Source organism: Diabrotica undecimpunctata, chromosome 2 (genome assembly GCF_040954645.1).
Source record: "Diabrotica undecimpunctata isolate CICGRU chromosome 2, icDiaUnde3, whole genome shotgun sequence".
NCBI classification, from domain to species: Eukaryota; Metazoa; Arthropoda; class Insecta; order Coleoptera; family Chrysomelidae; genus Diabrotica; species Diabrotica undecimpunctata.
The window spans coordinates 122,416,633-122,437,124 of record NC_092804.1 but is presented as its reverse complement, the minus strand read 5'-3'; the positions used below and the strand labels follow the sequence as shown (position 1 = coordinate 122,437,124).

The 20,492-nt window shown below is 32.6% G+C and overlaps 1 protein-coding gene across 1 annotated transcript in view; it reads right to left on the bottom strand.

Moving 5' to 3' along the window:
- Positions 1–20,492, bottom strand: part of LOC140434832 (uncharacterized) — a 742,586-nt gene that overhangs the window by 35,096 nt on the left and 686,998 nt on the right. The window contains exons 5-6 of the mRNA XM_072523397.1: positions 13,820–13,892; positions 8,400–8,440 (exon numbers count right to left, since the gene is read on the bottom strand). Of these exons, the coding sequence (XP_072379498.1) occupies positions 8,400–8,440; positions 13,820–13,892 (114 nt within the window). The remainder of the gene's footprint in view (positions 1–8,399; positions 8,441–13,819; positions 13,893–20,492) is intronic.

Below are 20,492 nucleotides of genomic sequence, written 5' to 3'. Positions count from 1 at the left end.
TATATTGACTAAAAGGCATGTTTTGAACTTTCAGCGATGCCAGTAGCGATTTCAAGATATATCGATGCCCTGTGTCTAAAATTCTTAACATCCTTCACTAAACCCGCAACACAAAAGCTGCTTTTTAAATTATTATTGTTTATATTTTGACAGCGTAGTTGAATATAATTACAAATCTATACTAGAATCAACTGGAAAGAAGTTGGCCAGCAAACATGATTTCATACAGGATGACTGTATTAGAGTAGGAAATCAAGTACTAGATCTGGCCAGAGTGAAGAAATTAGTAAATTTTGACAGTAAAATAAGATAGAATGCTGTAAAGATAGGATGCAACCGTAGAAATCAAATTCTGAATAAAACGAACCCGAGCAACGTTTGCAAAAATAAGAAACGTCCTCAGTTTTTAATCCTCGAGTTAGAATGACATAATTACTATATATTTCCAGTGCTACTATATAAAAAAGAAACATAGTTGCTAAGTAAGGCTCTGTTTAAATGTCTGAAAGTCTTTGACCTTAAAAGATAAGCTGGGGGGACAAAGTTAGAAATAAAGAGGTCCTTAATAGGATGAATTTGACAGCAACATGTTTAAAATATTATAAAGATGCAAGCTGGAATAATTCGGCACATTATAGGGCACCCTGAAAAGTATGAACTTTTGAACAATTAAGCTGTACAAAAATTGAACCCAGACCGTCCGACTTGGTAAGCCAGTAGCTAGCCAATGAGGTTTAGCTGCCACAATATTATCTATAAGCAGACTAGAAAAACAAGAACAAAATAAGGGCAATTAAAATGAAATTTGTATAAAGAAGTTTCAAAGACATTAGACAAGACAGAATAAACAACGCAGAGAGAATGACCAACTTGGTACGGTAATGTCACAAAACAGACTAGGGACACTGGGCGATATAATCCAAGAGATTAAATCCCAACGTCTAAGATGGGCTGGTCATGTCCATAAACTCACTAATAACCGCCTTGACAAGTTAATATGGGAGGAAGCCCCCACAGGAAGAAGGCCCTTAGGACGTCCACGAATGCGATGGAGAGACAATATATGGTCAGATCTAAGAACAATGGGGCTACCCACTGACCCAACTATTATGGACGACCGTTCAAGATGGAAGCAAGTTGCTCAGTCAGCCAAAACCCACCCCGGGTTGTAGTAATACGAGAAGAAGAAGAAGAAGACACTGGGTCAACAGAACTACAGGATGGAGTACGATAGAAAAAAGAAAGACTTCAAAGCTCGTTTGTAGATAAAGTAAGCGAGACAATATAAAAAATAAACCTGCAATATTTAAAGGAAAAATACAGTAAAGGCTTTTGGAATTCGCAGTAGTAGCACTAATGTACTTACTACCTTTATTTTTGATTTATATATATAGAAATTTAGACAAAGAAGTTGAATAATTCTACGATAACGTTAACACTGCTATACAAGAGGTAACCAACAACTATACTATATTTACGGGAGTCCAACACGCTAAAATAGGACACAAGCAGGATGATTCGGAGTTTGTACTTGAACCTCACGGATATGGCAATAGAAACGTAAGGGGTCAAACTCTTATATTAATGTTAAGTTTTTTCTGCAAGGTTTTCTACAGTCTGTATGTCATGAACACGCTTTTTAAAATAAGCTCCCAAAAAAAGTAGACGTGGCAATTACCAAATAGATCAAACAAGAACAAAATTGACTATATTTACTAACAAAAAAGACGCTGATGGAATATGGCCAGCGAATGATTAGAGCGAAGATAGTATTGAACGTAGAGAAGGAAAGAATAAATATGGCAACAAGGACTAAAAATATCACATTCACTGCGATTACTAACACAAGGACATACCAGGAAAAAATAGGGAGTAACCTACAGAAAGAGATGCAAGATGAAACCAATATTAAACATCTTAACGAAACGTTGGTGGACGTTCTAAAGAAGGCACATAAGAAGTGTCAAGCCAACCAAACAATGAAAAATGAAAAAGCCATAGAACACAAGAAACCTAATCCAAAAAAGAAGGAAAAAGAAAAATAAACACACAACAAACATTGCAGAGCTAAGACCATTTCAAAAGCCGTTAGGAAACATAAGGAACTTTAATGGCAAAGAAACAACTAATAGATCCTTTAGTTTTGTGCGGCTTGTCTGTCCTTTCGCGAAGGAGTACATTAAGAACTGTAACATATACAATAAACCTGATGGGGTATCCGGATTTAGCATTAAAAGTTGGTTAGTAGAATTACAAAATTGAAAATGTTTACTCCGGTTCCGGTTCCGAGAAAGCTAGAAAAAGCCCAAAAAGTAAACTATGATAACTATATATTCTTTTAACTAATTTACCTCAAGTGGTTAGGGATATGAACTTGAAATCAATTAGAATCTACCTAGGTTTAATTTTTTTACGGAGGATAGTAGTTTTGTTTTTTATACAAAATAAAAAAGAAACCATGATAGCTAAAGTAGTTTTAATATCTGATTCATCGTGAATACAATACCATTTGTATAAGTAATATATAATAATTTATTGTAGGTGACGAAATTTATTAAGAATCTTTATAAAATAGCTATAGATTGTGCGAGCTTATTTCGATCCATAATAAAAATTCTTAAATAAAATAATACACCTCTTTCTATTAGCTTATTTATTATTTCTAGAGATATTGATAGTAATGATCCAAATATACGTATCCAAGATACACCTACACTTTTGGATTGACCATTTTTTAGTTTGGCCAATCACTATTGAGTATAATAATAGTGTGGAAGACCAAAACATAAAAACTAGCGGGTAGAGAGATATAAAATAAACACAAAAGCAAAAGAAATTCATGGTCCTTATTTACCTTATCCACACAAAAAATTATTATACTCAACGACAGATTCTGATGTACAAAAAAAAAGTAGGAGTGAGCAAGGGATAATGTTTCAAAAAATAATTCGCTTGAATTAGTTTTTAAAAACGTTGACGTGTGAAGGATGCTGTGAGGATGCAATTACAGAATGAATGAAAGTAAAAATGCTCTCTACCCCGCAAAAAGCAACAAAAAATAAAAAAAAATATATGTATAATAAAGCTTTGTGGTGGGCGAGTGGAAATGATGTGCCTAATTGGTTTAAAATTATTTACAAAGTATTTTGTTACATATTTATAACGCAATGGGTTTAGACAAAGAATTTTTATAAACAACTGTATATTTTAAACTTGTAGTTATAAGCAACTCGTTTCTGAAAATTATAAGTAATCATTACTTATCTTCACAAATTTAATTTTTTTTTAAGAAATAATTATGGGTGTTTTTGTTTGCAAAAATTGTCGCTAGTTGATATTAAGCTACTCAATTAAGAGCTGCAGCTTCATTAATAGTTTTTTAACCAACAAGTGTATTAATAAGGGCGATTAACAATTGAGATATATTAACGCGCGAGCGAAGCGAGTGCGTTAATGTTCGAGATTGTTAATCGCCATTTTAATTCACGAGTTCGTTACAAAACTTTTCCGTCGAGCATACTTTTCAGAAATAAAAATATCTTAGTTTAATTTTTATTTACTTAACGATAAATAATGACATACAATGAATATAAATAGGTATGTTTGGTTGCCTACACCATAGGTAACTGCCAATCACAGAGCGTTAAATGTGGTTAAATTAATTTATGCAAGCAATGTATGTTGTGTTGCCTATAATAAAATCGTTCATTAATAGAAAATCATTCATTAATAGGGGTCATTAATCAATGATTTTGAGGGTGTTAAAATTGATCATAAATGGATGGTCGACGGAAAAAAGTATTAAAAAAGTAATTTGGACAAATTGAGTTAAAACTAGTTTAAGGATTTGCACTTTTGGTTTTGAATGTTTCTGGGCACCATGTATAAAATAAAAAGTGTAGTGAAATAATAAACAATATAATCATTTATGACTGCGTTTACTAGATTCACAAATACACTGTGCATTACTTGTAGGATTAAAGGTTGCTTATTAATATGGCAACGCTATTTGGTTTGTATTGCCGTTTTAGCAAATCCGTGTGCGAGCGGAGATATGTGTTTATATATTTGTTAATATATGTGTTTATATATACAGTAGACTCCCTCTATAACGAGAACTGAAATGACAGACTAATTACCTCGTTATAAGCCGATCTCGTTATATCAGAAAATAATAATACTGTGCATACATATGAATCTGTAGTTTTCTAAACCATTAACTTCCTATGGTGAAGCCTTTCGGAGCAATATAAGATGCTAATAAATATTGTTTGAATGGCGTTTTTGAAAAAAAGTTATTTACTTTTATTGTCAATGAAATATATTAAAACATAAAAGAGTTGTTTACTTTTATTATCAATGATATACGTTAAAACAAAAAATCTGTACTTATATTTTTTTCTAACTACATAATGTATAAAGCGTATTTTCAAGGATAACATAAACTATTGCTTCTGCAATTTTAAGAACTCTGTCATTTTTAACTGCTTTAAATAGTCCAGTATCATTCTATCATATTTTCTAAAGATGTGAAACAGTTGTATTTATTCATTGTAAAGAAGTTTATTGCGGGCTGCAGTTAAGTTTATTGAGGGGCTGTTTGAAAAGGTATTTATTTATAACCACGACCCGACCAAAAACACCAACAAAAACATAAAAAACACGTTTTTGGATCTTATTTTCTCTCGTTATAACCAAATTTGCCTCGCTATAGACGGTTATATTTCAATAGAAATTTCACGGGACATCTAATGTATCTCGTTATAAGCGAAACCTCGTAATAACCGTGTTCGTTATAGAGGGAGTATACTGTATTTTTGTTTGAGCATATGGGCATTTGAAAATATGGAAGTCGTAACTCTTTCATATAATAGATTTTTCTTTGAACTTTTTTATTTTAAATCTAAATTTACAAACCCTTAATCTCTTAACTCATTAATGACCGACTATATTGTACAGTTCCCATCAGACTGGTTATAGCCAATGCCACTGATATTTTAATATATTGAATATTGTGTCATTGTGTTTTTATTTTAAATCTTGTTTTGTATTACTTGTTCATTGTTTGTTTGACGTTGTTTTTAGTTTACAGTTTTTGTTAGAACAAAGACCTATGTACTGTGGCCTGATGATCTGGCTTATATTGTAAGCCTCGTTGCAATAATTGTAAGCTTTGTATTTCAAAGAACTTAATGACAGTAAATTGTGAAAAAAAAATGGTAGCAGCTTTTTAAATAGAAAAAATTAATATATTAACTAAGGCATCCACAAAACAAGAAATAATACTTCTAGATGCAATAAAGAATCTGTAAAATATTAAAAGTCCAGATATAAAAGAAATATTGGCAGAAATGATTAAGACTGGGGGAGAAAATCCTTATATCAAGTTATATAAAGTATATGGAAAGAAGAACAAATACAAGGAGATTGGACCAAGTCTAGAATATACGCGATTCACAGAAAAGATGTGACGTAAAAACTATAAAAGCATTGCGCCCCTAGAATTAGAATATAATATTTTGACGCAGTTTCTGCAAAAAAATGAGCGAGTACTCCGATATTAGAAGAATACCAAGCTGGGTTCAGAAGAGGCAGGTCAACAACGGATCAAATCTTCTCTTTAAAGAAAATCCAAACTAACTGCTATGAATATAAAATTGTTTTGTGCACGATCTGCATTAATTTTAAATTAGCTTACGATATAGTAAATAGACAACAACTGTATAAACTAAAAAAACAATTAGGCTAGACAAGTAAAATGGTGAGACTTGGTGGTGGTGATTAGTAAGGTCACAAATCAAAACATATTGAAACAAAAGTAGGAGTGCGCCAGAGTGGCCCATTATCAACTGTGTTGTTTAACATGATACTGGAGGCAATGATCAGAAAAAAGCAAGATAAAAGACTTTGAAGATGATGTAACAATAATAGCGATAAGTAAATAAAAATATTGAAGTATATAATAAAGAAATAAAAAACATTCGGCCTCATAATGAACTCAGAGAAGACAGAATATACGAAGTTAGGGAACTCAAAACAAAACAGAAGAAAACTTACAGATCCAATGGAAGGAGAAGTTATTTACAGTTTCCAAAGGATAAAAGGGTTTAAATATCTGGGGGTGGAAATAAATGAAGAAATTACCTCAAGAATAACAAAAGGAAATAAACAGTTTGGAACATTAACAACGTTACTAAAAGAAGTAACAAAGACCTGGAAATTCAAAGAATACGTTTTCTTGGACATATCGAACGACTAGAAAAGGAAATAGTGAACAAAACCAAAACAGAGGAAAAAGATGAGCAGACCGCAAAAACATGGAACGACAGTGTTCTTGAAGATATACAAAGAATCAACGTTAACGATTTGAAAGAAAAAGTAGTAGGTGGAAATAGAAAAAAGTAGTGGAAGAATATAAATATGTAAAGTCTATAAAAAGTAATGAAACATAACAAATTATAAAATAAAATTATGGTAGTGTATTTGTTTCAGCATTAGATAACGAAAGCATTAGATAACGATAGCATACTCTAGTCAGTGTTTCCGCAATGGCCACTTATATATAATATATATGTTCATCCATCCTATGGTTCTACAGCCCGATACCAATCCTGGCCTCCATCAAAAAACCTCTCCATTTATTACGATTTTTAGCCATTCTCTTTTACGATCGATCATCAAGGAGATGTCTTGCGTCCTCATCCACATCATTCTGCCATCGCTATCCTGGTCTCTCAGTAGGTCTCTTTCCTTTGTATTTAACAGATTTTTTTGGAAGTGTTTTTTCTTCCATTCTAAATACATGGCAAAAATATTGTGATAAACATGGTTCTTTATCTATAGCTCACTATCGGTCGGATTATGAGCTTGTAGTATATATACGTCTCGTGATTTAAATATCTGGTTCGTAGCAAAGTATGCCGTATTGGCTAGGACGATTTTTCCGCTAAGTTGTGCACCGTCTATGTGATCCTTTGTTATGTTGATTGCTAAATAGATAAAGCTATGTACTTTTTCTAAATTGTTAAATATCAGCTAGCATCGCGCATTTCTCTTCGATCGGCTTTGTACTGGGCCATAGTCCTAGTACAAAGCCGATAATATAGGTAAGTATGACTAATATATTAAAGTATTGTATCTATAAGTATTGGAGGGAAGTTGCCAGGAATCGACAGGACTGGTGACTTCTTTGTGAGCAGGCCAAGATCCACAACGGATTGTCGAGCCACTTATGATGATGATGATCTATAAGTATTATAGAAGTATTATAGAATATATTTTATATTTTTTTTTGCAGAAATTACATTAGGACATGTTTTTTTTTTTTTGCGCACGTATTATCTACGTGCTATTTCCTTCTTCCTTGATAATATTTGGAAAAAATACAAACTTTTTGTCTGCTAAAATATTAAACCTTCAATTAAGGTAATTTATCCAGTAATTATAAGATGTATTCTTTATTTATTTTTTATATTATAAAAATGGACGTCTAAACTAAGGTCGCGAAAATTGCTTAGCGGACTGGCGAACTCACTTCGATATAAGTAGTTTGGTAGGTTCATGGTTAGAACCAGAAATTTTTTTCCCAATTTTTTAAATTAGAATTAGTGAGTAAATCGAGTCGGCAGTCGAGTCATATGAAGTACGGTGGAGATATAGGGTATTGTAATTTGGTGACGCCCATTCAATGATCCCCACCAGAAAAACGATAAAATGGTGTCAAACTAGAACGTAATTATATAAACAAATAATAAACAAATAATAAATAATAATAACTTTTAGGTTTTGTAATAATTTGATCCGGAATTGTCATCTCTTATGCACTTTATTAAGATTTCATGAAGTTTTTAACAAGTCGCTGTAACATCCTTAAAACCGTTGCCATTTTTAAACCAAACAAGAATAATTTCCAACCTGTTATTGTAAAGCTTCTTTAGTATTTGGTAATATTAATATTATTTTTTCTTGCGTAAAGGCAACATTGGGCCTTGTTTTATTACTCAGTACTTATATTCTTTGACTACATCACATTGGCTAGGTTACGTCATATTTAGACACATATTTAAGTTACATACCCTATAGAAATTGGATTCCTGACCGTTAATATGTGAAATTTCATTTGACATTTTGTCTTTCCAAAACCAAAATATCGTTTAATTTATTTCACTCTTGTTACTTGTTAATATAATCAAAGTTTAGTACAAAATGTATTGAAATAAAATGTAAAATTCCGTATACTTTGTAAATATTTTGGAGGACGTGCAGAACATTCTAAATAAATAATCATTTAGCAGTCTACCCAATATAGATTGTATCTATTACCCATAATATATGATTATTCATTTAACATATCTAATACCATTAACTACAGTTACATTGCCTATTTCTTTCATACTTACTTTCTGGTGTAACTTTGTCCTTTCTCGGACATCCAGAAAGACTAAGTTTAGAATGATGTTAATAAAATATTGGAACAAAAAAATGTTTTAAGTAAAATAAAAGCAATCCAGATGCAAAAATATACAATAATGTAAATAGAAATATTTTACTCAGTTTTTAGTTGAATTGCAAAATTAAACTAGTGTTATATAACCAAAGCTAACAGTATTCACTCCAGGGCCATGAAACTGAAATTAAGAGATGTTTGTTTCAGCTTAGTAATATTTGAAAATGGTAAATAAACCATATTTCTTAAATATTATTGGCGACAAGATGTCTATAAGCAGATACTTTACACTCCGATTGGACTGACTGGAAAAATAAGATTTCGCACTCTTACTAAATGGAATCATAAAATATTGTCATTTAATACTGTCATATTCGCTCAAATTACAAAAAGTGCCATCACTTATACTGATAGATCAAAAACACACGAAGAGCACATTATCAGTAGCCATCGGTAAGTTTCCACAACATTACCAAAAGAACTTTAAAATTTGTAAGTCCTTACTAGTTTAAAACTGCAAACAGCCACATAAGCAACTGGTGAAACTTAACAACAGCAACTTGGTGCCGCTTACTAAAAAAATAATTCAGGGCGAAAGCCACCAAAAAAGTGCTTGCCTAGGAAGCGGAATATTTTGCAAGCGTAAAAGTAACTTTTTGCTCACTTTGCAACAATATTCTTAGAGCTTCAGAAGACTTACCTCAAAATAATCACAGGCATTGTAAGTGCACACAGTTCACTTAGATATTAACTCTACAAAATGACTGAAATAACCAGAGGGACAACACGAAGATTCTGAGAAAAGGCAGAGAATATTGTCTGCATTTGTGCTGTTCGCCGATGCCATAAATTCCTGGAACAGATCATTATAGAATCTGATAAGGTAATAATATCTTTAAAACAGATAATAGGCTTTCTTATGAGCCTAGAGCTTTTGAACTAAGAAATAGACGCATAGATACAGGGTATATATAAAACATCTTTCAGGTCGTGTTAGAGTGTAGACAGATTGATAAGGACAAACGATCCCTTTGAAATGTACAATACAATATGATGCAACAAATTTGTGGTCAAAAAGTGTAAACTTAATTTAAAAAAATTCACGCCTCATATCGCCAAATTCCATTAAATTCACAGACGTGTAAGACGCAGGTTAAATTATGTTGGTTTCATTCAAAAATTCTTTGGAGTTGTTTTATTATCAATATTATTATCAGATGTAGTTTGAGCTATGCGTGGAACCATGATTGGGAATTAACTTATTTCTTCTTCTTCTCCGGCGTTTTCCCATTATGAGTTCACTGTTTTCGTCCTCCACAGCATTCTATTCTCCCAGTCACCTTTTCTGAGTCTTCTTGCTATCATAGGATTTCCTATATACATTTTCCATCTTATAGCAGGTCTTCCTTTTTCACGACAGATCTCCGTCCAATATTCTTTTCTGCCACCTGTGCTCTAGCATTCTTTGCACATGCTTGTATCACTGCAGGGCCCTGATTTTCATTTTTTTTTTGTAATTTAGCATTCTACTTTCATTCTGTTTCATATTTCCTCTGTTCTTATTCTATCCTCTCTGGTGATTTGTAGACATCTTCTTATAAAGTCCATTTTAACTGTTCTTATTTTTTATTTTTATTATTTTATTTTATATTGTTGTTGCCATTGGCCACACTTCCGCTCCATATAGGGTAATATTCATTACTATGCTCTAAAAAATTCTTTTTTGTTTTCCTTGGTTAGAGTGTTATTCCATATCATTCCATTGAGTGTTTCTGTCGCTTGCGATTCCAGTGCTATTTTCATTTGTATATCTTTTATACAAATACCATCTGGGCTTATCATGGATCCTAAATACTTAAAAGTCTTATAACTCTTAACATTCTTTCTTTAATTTCCTTATATATATATATATATATATATATATATATATATATATATATATATATATATATATATGCTTATTCTACAGATTATAGTGCAGCCTATTTTACATAGTCGTTATTCGTTTCTTCCCACGATTGTCTTATATTCGCTTTTCTATTCCAAGCTTTACCGGCTTGTTTCCTTATATTTTAGTCGGATTACATCAGTGAACTTGGTTTTGTGTCTAATGCATTCTGTTCTTTTTAGATATCTCTTTGTTATACCTAGCATGTATCGTAAAACTGACTTTTAAGTGCCTTTGAGTTTCGCTATTATATCTTTCTTTCCAAGTGTTCAAGTTTCACAGCCGTAGGTATGTCATGATTAGTAGTATACACTCATCTCAAATGCTTTTTTTTTAGGTGGCGTGACATCGTGGATTTAAATATAACTACACTTTTATCAAAAAATGCCCAAGCCAGTTTCATTTTTCTGTTGATTTCTGGGAGTAAGAAGCCAGATATATGTATTAATTGTTCCAGGTATATATATTCGTTTACCGTCTTAAGTGCAGTGTTGTTTATTATTACATCTTGACAACACTAAAGCGTTGTACATGGTTTTTGTTTTTGTCAAGTTCATTTTTAAGCCAAATTCATTGCTATTTTGTCTGTATATATGTGCTTTTGGTTGTCTGTATATATTTGATAAAGTTTCTATGTACGATTTGTCAATGCCTTGATTGGTTAAAGCTTCTATTACTGCCTTGAGATATATAGATCCGAAAGCCTTTTCGAAATCTATGAAGGTAAATCATAGAGGTATTTTATATTATTTAGCTTTTCTCATTAGTTCTCGAAGCGTATGGATATGATCCAGGGTACTGAATCCACTTTTGAAGTCAGCTAGCTCTCTTGGTTGTGCAGCATCTAATGTATTTGTTAATCTGTTGTTGATGATCTTTGCGAATATCTTATATATGATTGGTAGTTAGTAGACTCACAGGTCTGTAGTTTTTGATATCTTCTTTGCTACCTTTCTTATGAATGAGAGTAACGTTTGCTATATTCCAGTGGTCTGGTATGCATCTTGATCTTAAGCAGTTCTTAAATATGGCTGCTAAGATTTTCCAGGTTTTTACCAGCGTATTTAAGCAGATTCACTGTTATGCCATCTATTCCAGCTGCTTTAACGCTTTTTGTTTTTGTGATTTTCGATTCTTCTTCTTCCGGAAGAACTTCCGGTATATCTTCTTACTTACTGATTGCTTCTTTAAGTGTTTCAGGGACTTTGTATAGTTCGCTATATAGTTTAGTCACGAGCTGTATTATTGAATTTTTGTCTGTAATTCTGGTGTTTTCGTTTATTAGAGCAACGATTTGCTTCCTCCCAATGATTAACGTTTTTCTTATAGCTTTTTCTGTTTTCGATTGCATTTTCTACCCGTTTTTTATCGTATTTTCTTATGTCTTCCTTAAATACTTTTTCTTATTGGCTTACAAAGTTCTGTGTATTGTATTAGCTGTATATTGCTACTTACTTTTATTTTTCATCTTTGTTTTAGCATTATTTTGGTTTTATTAGACAGTTTATTATAATATTCATTTATTTTGTTGCTGCGGGCCACCGATATCTTTGGCACTATCAAGGATGATTTGCTTACATTAATTAAGAGCTGTCGATTTGCTCATTTTTTCTTTCATCAATTGTCCTTGGGTACTGATCTGAATTTTCTTTTAGATTGTTAATATTTATACCGGTTATTGCTGGTGTTGTGATTAATTTTATTCTTTTTAGTTTTAGATCTAGAACAATTTTTGCTCTAATTAATCCGTAGTCGCTGACTATATGAAATTTATTTATTACACTAAAAACTTTAATTCCAGCAAACTTGTTGGTTAGAATGAAGTCAATTTCGTTCTTAGTGGTTCCATGGTGCTAGCGAAGTCCATTTTCTGTTCGATTTTTTCTTAAAGAATTCATTTCCAATAGGCATGTTTTGGTAGTATGCAAACTGAACCAGTCGTTCTCCCTTTTCATTTCTCTCGCCGACTCCATACTTTCCCATGACTTGTTCCTTGCCGTGTTTTTTCACAAGTTGGCATTAAAGTCATAACTTAAATACTTAAAGTGATTTTTATTGGTATTTAATGCTTCAGATATGTTACTGTAAAGTTCTTCTATTTCTTCGTCAGTGTGAGTAATTGTTGGGGCGTATATTTGTATATTGCATCTGTTTGATAGTTATAAGGTTCAGCTAGCTATTCTATCTAATATACTAGTTATTTGTACTACTCTTCCTTTCCATTTCTTGTTCATAAGGCCTATACCGCCTGTTCTGCCCTTGCTGATTCCTATAAAGTCCTATTTAATATTTTCAGTTTATTTTTACAGTTTTACAAGTCTGGATTGATTTGATAGCAAGCGACAGTTATATGTCGCTACATAAAGCTTTGTTGTTTTATTTGGATATCAAATTAGAATCCGCAGAGTCTCAGCATCCTCTGCCCTCCTGGTTTGATCTCTGAAGCTACCCAATTTAGAGCCATTTGGGCCTACGAAGAATGAGGGTAATAATTTAAATGTGTTTGTAAGTTAGGGGTTATGAAGCTTGCCTAACTGCGCTGCCTCAGTACGGAGTTGGTAACAGTTCGACGATGTGTTCCGATTATAAGGGGCCGAAATTCGTCCTTCAGTATTATACATATTTATCTTGAGTCTTCATAGCTCTTATTCTTCCTTTAATATACATACATATTTACCCATTTAGTTTTTTCCTAGGCACGATATCGTATGCTTTCACCAAGTCGACAAAGGTAATTTTCTTTTTGTTATTTTATATGAGGAAAGTTATAGAAAAGAATATAAGATACTCAACTTATTTAGCCAAATTATCTCGAAGTTCGAGATATCTATGACTACATCATTGACATGCTGGTTGTAAATTCGTTAATATGCTATCAAATTGCATACCATCAAATTAAAATTCATCTTGTATTATACTTAAAAAGTTATCAGGATGAAGTTTTAAAAATTCGTACGACAAATGGCCCTTTTACATTTCATTACTACAATAATCGTTTGATCCCATTCTCCTTTTTATTTACAATAATAACTGTAATCTTTATAATTTATCGGAGTTTATTTTACGCCTTTCCGTAACGAAAATCTAAATACGAGTGATTTTAAAACGTCCATGTAACTAAACAAATCGAGAACGTTTTAAAATACCCAATGTCAATTTTTTAACCAACGCTATTTTAGCACTGGTGCAAATATGGCCTTAGAGTGGCCAGTAAGTGGGTGAAGGTGTCAACATAAAAAAATTAAACTAGACATGAACAAAATGAATTATAGCAATTTTAATGATAAAAAGAAGTAATACATAGTTTTAATACTGTTTAGTTAAAAAGAACATAAATTTATTTGGCCAGAATACTGTATGTTTTAGACATCTTGATTGCTTTAAAAAATATGATTTTTGTTTAATTTAAGGATTTTTCAACTTACCTTCTGTGGTGTGAATAAAGTCCCGTGACGTGTCCTTGACCCGTACAACCCGGGGTGGGGCATTTGCTTCCCTCTGAAACAAGCGAGAAAATCGTTAAAAAGTTTCGAACGTTACCGAAAACTTTTGGAAAATCGTTTAGTTCATGACTGAATGAGACAAATAGAGATAGAGAAACAGTTTGGTTACGAATTAGAACGAGACGGAAAGTCTTTTTCCAGGGATAAATCTTTACGAGGGGATTTCGAAATATTTGTCGGATTGGATACTTTAGATGGAAGGTATTCGCATTTTATTTTATCGATAGGGGCTTTCGAATTTTAAATGTTGTAAGTTTTTATTGCGATTGACTCAAAGCATACATTGACATTGTTAGCACGGTTGAAGTTATAAATTGTACCTTAAAGCTTTTGAATATATCAGAAACGTTCATTTGCAAATGGACTTTAGTGGGATATAAACTAATACTTTTATCCTGGTGGAAGGTTTAAGGTGGAAGACAATAGATTATGTTTTTTTTTTCTGGAAATATAGCCAATTATTTAAAAGGTAATTGTTAGTACCAACTTAAATGTGTACACAAGTTTATCTTATATACGGTGTCTGTAATTAAGCACTTTCTATTTTTAAATTAACTAAAACAGTAAGCATGAGGAATATCATCGAAATTTGTTATTCTTTTGAATGGCCTCTCAATGTCATTATGTATGGAATATTCCATTATGTAGAGTTCAAATATATGCCGTGGCTTCGTTAGGTAGGGCGCATCCAAAATATCCACTTTTAAATGACTCTAGCGTGTAAATCAGGATGAATTTTACCTATGGCATGGGTCATGTTGGCTTTGAGGACCGTTGTGGTTTGTGGTTTGTTTGCGTATACCTAATAATTAAGAAAACCCCACAAGAGTATCTTCGAAAATCCGCCGAAATCATACTCCACGTTAGACGACCATACTCTCAAACTGCTCGTGCAGAAGGTCCAATGTAGCTCTATGGTACGTAGCACCGTCCTATTGAAAACCACATATTCTTGGTGTCCATATCATCCAATTCAGACCAAAACGTGGTAATTATCGATTTATAGCGCTCGCCGTTGGCTGTGATGGTCTGGCCAACGTTATTCTCAGTTTATCGTCAAAATTCAACAATTCTTTTAGCAAAAATGATACTTATGGCTGAAGGTAATTCAATCATTCATTCATGCATCAAAGGAACGTCGTTGTTTGCAGTCCTTCACCTTGAGTTATTAAGTCAGTTGAATTTTGTATGGATTCAGGCCTAAATTACGACGCAATATTGCCAGACCAAGTTGTGGTCTGTGAAAACCCAAGTTTTTATGAGAGATTTGAAGTTGACGCTCTCGGATTTTCCATCACACTTCTACGAACAGAGGTGATCTTAAATTTATTTACCACACTGCGAATAGTCCTCCTGGCAAGACGATTATTTTGATTTAATTTTAATAAATCAATTTGACCATTTGCACATGTTTTTGTAGGCTATATCCATCCATCATCCATGGTGATTTGGCAAAACAGACTAAATAAATGACAGCGAATGATAAATGACAAATGATGAATATAGCTTTAACAATATTACCACTACCAACTGTCAAAGTTCGAAAGTCTGTGTTGCTAAAGAAGATTACTACTTTTAAATGGGTATTTACAAATCACATCACAATAAGAGTGCAGAGATTAAAACGTTTTTCAATATGAATAATTATAAAAACAATTATAAAAATAATAGTTTTCGTAGTGATATAATAATATACAAAATATAAACACAAAGTTTCCATTAATACTACGATTTTTTTCGATACAATTAAGGTAGTATGGGACATTATGTAACGCTGTATTTTTTTAATACATATTTTTAAATAGTACAGTAGTATTTAGACTATAGACCTATAAGTTTACTTTTACTACTAACAAAAGTAAACTAATAGTAAAGCCTAGAAATCTGTGCCCTTTATCACTAAAGAACGCAATGAAGACTTGAGTACCCTGGAGGGAAAAAGTGCTACTGGATGGATGAATGGGATACCTCTAGAAGCGGTTGTCGTTATTGGCTGTCTGGAGCCTGCGCGGCTTTTGTAACATAAATATACTGCTTCGGATACAGTGATTTGTAAAGAATTGGAAAATCTCGAGGTTAGTGCTACTTCTAAAAGGAGAAGATAAATATTGACCTGTTTGCATTCTGTCACACATAGATAGAATATATGAAAATATGCTAATAGGACGAATTGGTACAATCACGGTTGATGCGATGATGAAAGTCTTTAAGGAGCTGCCCAGAATGAAGGCTGATTAGCAATGGGCGATCTAACTTCTGTTTATCGTCCGAAATGCCTCTAATACCTTATAATGGAAAGCAATATTGTAGGTTTATGAAAGAGAATATATCCATCTTACCTGATATGTGTGGTTACAAATTATGTGTTGGAGAGAGTTTAACCACCTTCGCAGTTGTGGATGCTCTCTATGATAGTGGTATAGTAAGAAACCTTATCTTCGAAATGTAGTCTATATACGGCCAAGTAGAGGATTAAATGAAAATGTATGAGCTAGAACTGGCTCCAGATTACACTGAGGGTATAGTCCCCAAGCCACAAAGAAAAAAGGACACAATAATATTTGCGTGTGCATGAATAAGCGTAGTTCCAAACAAATACGTGAGATATTTGAAGGATACAACACTGAGAGGAGGAGGGTCCTTCATTCTGTTGTGCAATCAACTGTTCTTTACGCGTCATAGCTTTGACGTTCAGCATGTCTAACAAAGTAATACAGAGGGCATCTTATTCAGGCAGATGGAAAAGATCTGTTGAGCGTGGCATGTGCATACAGAAAAAATGTTACAGGCTACATTTTAATATTATAAAATAAAATATATTTTGCTAATTTCAGAGTTAAAGCCCCGTCTAACCCACTTTTTACATCAAGGATGACATGAGAAGCCACTGAGATCGCGAAAACTGTCTCATAAAAACTGATAAAAGATAGTGAGAGTGAAGACCCAAACCTAAGGCGGTGTGAAATCACTAACTGTGTGTATATATCATTAAAATAATGTAAACTAAAATCTAAGACTTTAGTACATAACTTAAAATGGTCAAAGACTTAACTAGAATAAAACAAAACAAAATAAAAATTTGAAGGGTAAAATCCCAGTGGTTGGCTATATATCATAGTTTTAAAAAGCTTACTATGAAGTACAAACTTCTTGACAGCAAGGCATAAAATTTATTAAAAGTTAAGTTTTTTAGAACAAAATACACAGTCTAATATTTATGTATAGAAATGTTTGAGTGAGGAAATTATTGTAACACAGTCGCCAAGACATCAACAGTAATAAACATATTCTTACCTTTAAGAATTAAATAAAATATTCAAATATTTAGTGAAATATACTAAAAACTTTGACTCATAAGGAAAAGTTTCAGTGCGTTACAAACATCACTAAAACGTTAACGATAGAACTGATAAATACAAAATGTTGGTATTTACAATATTGTTGTTACCACGACAACATTCCTCCAGCTGACTTAAAGATTGTCGAAATGTGGTGGTCTAATTAGAATATATTTTACATAGTTTTCTTATTTAAACGTGCTTATTGATTGGTAGATAGTTGGATTAACTAAGTGAACTAGACGAGGCAGTAGTCATATGTATGTTCGATAAAACAAGATACATATAAAAGGTAAAAAATTTAAGAAAAGTTATATTTACCAAAATAATTTTTATAAGGAATTATTAAGAACGAATGACAACACACATATAACATGTCAATAGAGAAAATATTTGTACATTTGTATATATTAGGATGTGATAAAAGAAGCGGGATGGTATTATATTTCGCGAAATAAACATTGGATCAAAAAACTGAAAACACTATCGAATGACACCAGCTAACTATAAAATCTTAAATAGGAACCTCCATTTTTAATTGTGAATTTAGATTCTTCATAAAAGAATAAGTAATTGTTATGGGAAACATTTTTTAGAATTGCTGATAGATGGCGTTATAACCGGAAAATAAATTTATCGTGATACCCTAGGAAAATTATGGAAACGGTTTAATATTTCGGGAAATACACTTCCAAATGAAACAAAACACACGTGTTTAATATTTTTCAAAAATATAACGAATGGCATTAAAGACTACCCCGTCCCGTGATTCCACGTGGGAACACGTGGAACCACGTATTCAACTCGAGCAAAGAAACACGTTGCTCTTTAAGTATTAAATTTTTATCCAATATCATCGACCTAGAGTCACCTTAGAATTTAAATTTGGAACAATGTAAAACCATATATTGATGTCACAGCTACAATTGTAGTGTTAGCTTCAATTACAAAAGAAGGCACTGAAGATGGTCTGATCTAGATCGAAAACGTCACGTTATGCTACTGTATAAATTTTGACGACACTTTTTTAAAAGTTTTAATATGTTTTATACCTAAATACAAATGTAAAGTGTTTTACTTCTGTATCAGTTTGTTATAAAATCAGTATCTTAAGGTACTGAAAAAGAGCTTCTTGTAAATCAAATAAATTAAGTTACATCAATTAATTTCAGCTTTAACTTTTACGCGGTAAAGTTCATGAAACCAAGAATTTATTACAAAATAATCGTGTATCGTATCGATGTATGCATTGAGACAGTTTTATATTACTTCTAGATTCTCCTTCTTGAAGTGCCTGTCCGTTTCGGATGTTGGCGACCATCATGGCTATCTATATTTTGCACACTGCTGCTCTGAAAGATTTGTGGTTGTGTTAAACCCCAATGTAGATTTTTCAGCTAAGAAATCCTTTGTTTTCCGGGTCCTTGACCTTTTCGCCTTGACCTCTTTACTCCTCATGATGTGACCAAGGTATTCGATTTTGGCAGTTTTAATTGTGGTTAACAGCTCTGTTTCTTTTTCTATTCCTTATAAAACGACCTGTTTATCTGCAGATAGCGTCTGTGAGAGTCCTCAGCGCCTCAGCTCAGTGTAGGAAGAGATATAACATCTCAGTAACGTGAATTTTATGTTTTCAAATCATGACATTTGAACAGGTTAGCCATTTTTTGAAATGCAGATCTTGCTTTCTCTATCCTACACTTGATTTCTAGGGTATTCTAGCGATTTCTAGAGTACTTCAGTATAATAAAAAAGGAAATTTATCAGTTGTGGTTGTTTTATCCATCCAATGGCACTACAGCCCAAATCGGGCCTTGGCCCCCTTCAACAAGCTTTTCCAATCATTTCGATTTACCGCTGTTTTTTTCCATGAACGCGTTGCCAGGCAGTTCCCGGCATCCTCATCGACTTCATCTTCCCATCTCTTTTTAGGTCTTCCAACAGGACTTTTTTCCTGCATTCTTGCATCTAGTAATTTTTTGGGGATTCTATTCTCATGCATGCGGACCACGTGCCATGCCCACCGAAATGCTAGGGTTGGTTCACTATATTGCTCGTATATTTCTCTATTATACCTAATTCGCCAGTTGTTGTTTTCACTTATTGGGCCCAGTTTCCTACGTAATAGTTTTCTTTCAAACACATCTAATGCATTGGCAGATTTCTGTGTCACCACCCATGTTTCACAACCATAACTTACTATGGGCCTGATTATTGTTTTATAGATCCGGAGTTTTGTTTTCTGGTGTACGTCTCGCGATTTGAATATGTGACCCATCGCGAAATAGGCTTTATTTGCCAGCATAAGTCTTCTATTTATTTTCGGTTCTTCTTCATTGCCTGCGACCAGATTCATTCCTAGGTATGTGAATCAGTTTCAATTTCAGTTTTGTTGTTATTAGTCAAAATCTGCAGACGTTCTGTCTGCCAATAATATTTATATTTAATCTCTTCAATGGTGTTACCCTTTTGCCAAAAATTAAAAATATACTTAAAACGATTTTTTATTGTTTTTTTTTTATTTTCTTTGCGTGCCGTCTCGGAAGTTTATACATCTGCACGGGATCGTTGATTGGAGTAACAAAAAACAAACACTCTTAAACTTCGCAGCCATGACAGTTTTTTCCTTATACTTCTGCTTCCTAAAATTTTTCTCTAGATTATGTTTCATAGAAGTTGATATCTTTCCACCTAATATTCTTCTTTTTTTCTCGTTCTTCTGAGTGCCCTTACATTTGTTATTTCATATCAGTCCAGGGTTATTTAAATATTAATCTATAAATCCATATAGAAGGATATAATGAATATTATATTTAACTAGACGTATTCAGTATACTTTTCTTATTCATAAAAGCACTATTCGCTTTCACAATTCTTATTGTGATTTATTTCATGTAATCGTTCTTTTCATTCACATATCTTCCGAGGATAGTTATATTTGTCAAATCTTTTAATTTTCTCATTGTTAATTTGGAGGTTGATATTATTAATGATTTTCTTCGATACAACCATAAATGTAGTTTTCTTTATATTGTGTGTTAAACTATATTCTTCGCTTATTTCTACTATTTTTGTTAATAGTTTTTGCAAATCTATGAGATTTTCTGCAATGACGATTGTATCATCTGTGTATCCAATATTGTTAATCAAAATTTCACTTACTATATTTTCGTTTTTAAACGCCTTAAATAAGCTTTCTGAGTATAGGTTAAATAGAGTTAGTGATAGAGTAGAACCTTGTAACCTAGGAAATGGTG